Genomic DNA, 3,210 nt, shown 5'->3' with positions numbered 1-3,210 from the left:
TTTTTTAGTAGAGATGGCATTTCACCACGTTGGCCAGGCTGGTCTCTAACTCCTGACCTCAGGTGATCCACTTACTTCAGCCTCTCAAAGTGCTGGGATTATAGGTGTGAGCCATCATGACTGACCCTTCCCATATATTTTAAATCATCTGTAGATTACTTATAATACCTAATACAATGCAAATGCCAAGTAAATAGTTGTTCCACTATATTTCTTCATTTAAAAAAAAATCTTTTATTTTCAATCTGAGGTTGGTTGTAAAATGTGTATTATTGTTTTATTGTTGCATTTTGTTTGTTTGTTTTTGAGATGGAGTCTTGTTCTGTTGCCCAGGCTGGAGTGCAGTGGTGCCATCTCAGCTCACTGCAACCTCCACCTCCTGGGTTCAAGCGATTCTCCTGTCTCAGCCTCCCAAGTAGCTGGGACTACGGGTGCCCACCACCACGCCCAGCTAATTTTTGTAATTTTATTAGAGACAGTTTCACCACATTGGCCAGGCTGGTCTTGAACTCCTGACCTTGTGATCTGACCACCTCTCCCTCCCAAAGTGCTGGGATTACAGATGTGAGCCACCTCGCCTAGCGTACTGTTGCATTTAAAAATTTTTTCAATCTTTTATTGTTGTCTTGTTTTTGTTTATTTTTTAAATGTTCAATTTGAGGCTGGGTGAACCCACAGATGCCTAACCGGTGGATACCAAGGGTCAACTGCATGTATACACACACTCACTCTGCTGGCTGTTTCTCTCTTGAACCCTGGCTAGTACACTATCAATACGTATTAAACTTCTTAATTTTACTATAGTTTCCTTATTGCTTTTGTGTATTTTCTAAAGTTTACATGATGGTTATCTATGACTCTTGTAATTTAAAAATATGATGCGTGGTTGCTCAGTCTGTAATCCCAGCACTTTGGGAGGCTGAGGTGGGTGGATCACTTGAGCCCAGGAGTTGGAGACCAGCCTGGGCAACACGGTGAAACCCTATCTCTACTGAAAATACAAATATTAGCCGGGCGTGGTGGCACACACCTGTAGTCTCAGCTACTTGAGAAGCTGAGGCAGGAGAATCGCTTGAACCAGGGAGGTGGAGGTTACAGTGAACCAAGATTGTGCCATTGCACTCCAGCCTGGGCAACAGAGCGAGACTTCATCTCAAAAAAAAAACAAAAAAACAAAAAAACAAAAAAAGGCCAGGTGTAGTGGCTCATGCCTGTAACGCCTGCACTTTGGAGGCCAAGGTGGGCAGATCACTTGAGCTCAGGAATTCCAGACCAGCCTGGGCAATACGGTGAAACCTCATCTCTACTAAAAATACAAAAATCAGCTGGGCGTGGTGGCACACACCTGTAGTCCCAGCTACTTGGGAGGCTGAAGCAGGAGAATCGCTTGAACCAGGAGGCAGAGAGGCTGCAGGGAGCTGAGATGGCACCACTGCACTCTAGCCTGGGCGACAGAGCAAGCCTCTGGCCCCCCCAAAATAGAAGGCCAATAATCTGTCCTCAGTCAGCCTGGATCTCCCACCCCATGACACTCAGACCCCAGGGCAGCAGCCCCACCTTCAGGCATGGTCCTGGCGCTGACATAGGCTGCCACGCTGCACCGTTCCTCGGGGGCGTCTTGGTTGCAAGCCTGCAGCTCGATGCGATAGCCCGTGAAGTGTCGCAAGCCAGAGATGACCAGTGACTCTCTGTTCACCACCTTCTCGAAGGGCTTGGGCTCCTCCGGACTCATGGGCTCCATGGTTGAGGAAGTGTTGGGGAGAGCTGCCACCGTGGGCTCGGCCTCCGTCATGTTCCCAATGTCGTCAAGGGACCTGCGTTTCCGAGTCGGCCTAGAATGACAATGTGTGTGATGACACCATCACCATCGTTTTTATTTATTTATTTTATTATACTTTAAGTTCTGGGGTACATGTGCAGATTGTGCAGGATTGTTACATAGGTATACACATGCCATAGTGGTTTGTTGCATCCATCCCCCCGTCACCTACGTTAGGTAATTCTCCTAATGGTATCCCTCCACAATCCCCCCAACCGCTGCTATCCCTCCCCTAGCTCTCCCACACCCCCGACAGGCCCTGGTGTGCGATGTTCCCCTCCCTGTGTCCATGTGTTCTCATTGTTCAACACCCACTGATGAGTGAGAACATGTGGTGTTTGGTTTTCTGTTCTTGTGTCAGTTTGCCGAGAAAGATGGTTTCCAGCTTCATCCATGTCCCTGCAAAGGACAGGAACTCATCCTTTTTTATGGCTGCATAGTATTCCATGGTGTATATATGCCACATTTTCTTTATCCAGTCTATCATGACACTGGAGAATACAGGCTTGATTAAGAAGAACAATCAGAGTGCAGGAGGGTGCAGTGGTGGGGAACATGGATTAAAATGCAGACTGCCAGGAATTACCACCCAGAGCAGCTTTTCAGATGCCCTCTTGAAAGGATTAGGGCAGGCCCACCTTGTGAGGGATGAGTGTTTCCAAGGTCATCAATAGTAGACACACACCCATATTCCCCCTGGACATGCTTGATTTCAGGTTTTTCATTTTGCAGATACATAGGCCAGCCAGGGACAGTGACAAAAATAAGACACCAAAAGCAAGTAAGTGTCTAGCTTTTCAGGAAGCCCTGCCAACTGGCATTTGCTCAATGGCCCAAGCTGCTGATTGACATCATCAGTTTAAACAGGAAAAATGCATCTTCTCCTTTTTATGACTGCTTAGGGCACCTGCATAATATGAGTGATTAAGCTGCAATTCTTATGAAAGGAATCACATCACTCAGGTCAGGAAGGGTAACTCCAAGAAACATCTATGCAATTGGCATACTTTTCCCCATCCTGTAAAAACATATATTAAACAACAAATGTTGATAGCTAACAAATTTTAAAACACAAAGAAAAAAAGGATAAAGAAGAAAATGTAGGCTGGGCCAGATGGCTCATGCCTGTAATCCCAGTACTTTGGGAGGCTTAGGCAGGGCGGATCACCTGAGATCAGGAGATCGAGACCAGCCTAGCCAACATGGGGAAACCTGTTTCTACTAAAAATACAAAAATTAGCCGAGCATGGTGGTGCACAGCTGTAATCCCAGCTACTTGGGAGGCTGAGGCAAGAGAATCATTTGAACCCTGGAGGCGGAGGTTGCAGTGAGCTGAGATGGTGCCACTGTACTTCAGCCTGGGTTGACAGAGAGACTCTGTCTCAAAAAAA

The 3,210-nt window shown here is 46.7% G+C and overlaps 1 protein-coding gene across 1 annotated transcript in view; it reads right to left on the bottom strand.

Annotated features, from left to right (window-relative positions):
- Nucleotides 1-3,210, bottom strand: part of INSR (insulin receptor) — a 159,571-nt gene that overhangs the window by 27,141 nt on the left and 129,220 nt on the right. The window contains exon 12 of the mRNA XM_017528197.2: nucleotides 1,558-1,832. Coding sequence (XP_017383686.1) covers nucleotides 1,558-1,832 — 275 coding nt within the window. The remainder of the gene's footprint in view (nucleotides 1-1,557; nucleotides 1,833-3,210) is intronic.

The sequence above is a fragment of the Cebus imitator genome, unplaced genomic scaffold, assembly GCF_001604975.1.
Source record: "Cebus imitator isolate Cc_AM_T3 unplaced genomic scaffold, Cebus_imitator-1.0 Scaffold53, whole genome shotgun sequence".
Classification (NCBI taxonomy): domain Eukaryota; kingdom Metazoa; phylum Chordata; class Mammalia; order Primates; family Cebidae; genus Cebus; species Cebus imitator.
The sequence above is the reverse complement of the archived record's forward strand: the minus strand, read 5'-3'. Positions and strand labels throughout refer to the sequence as shown.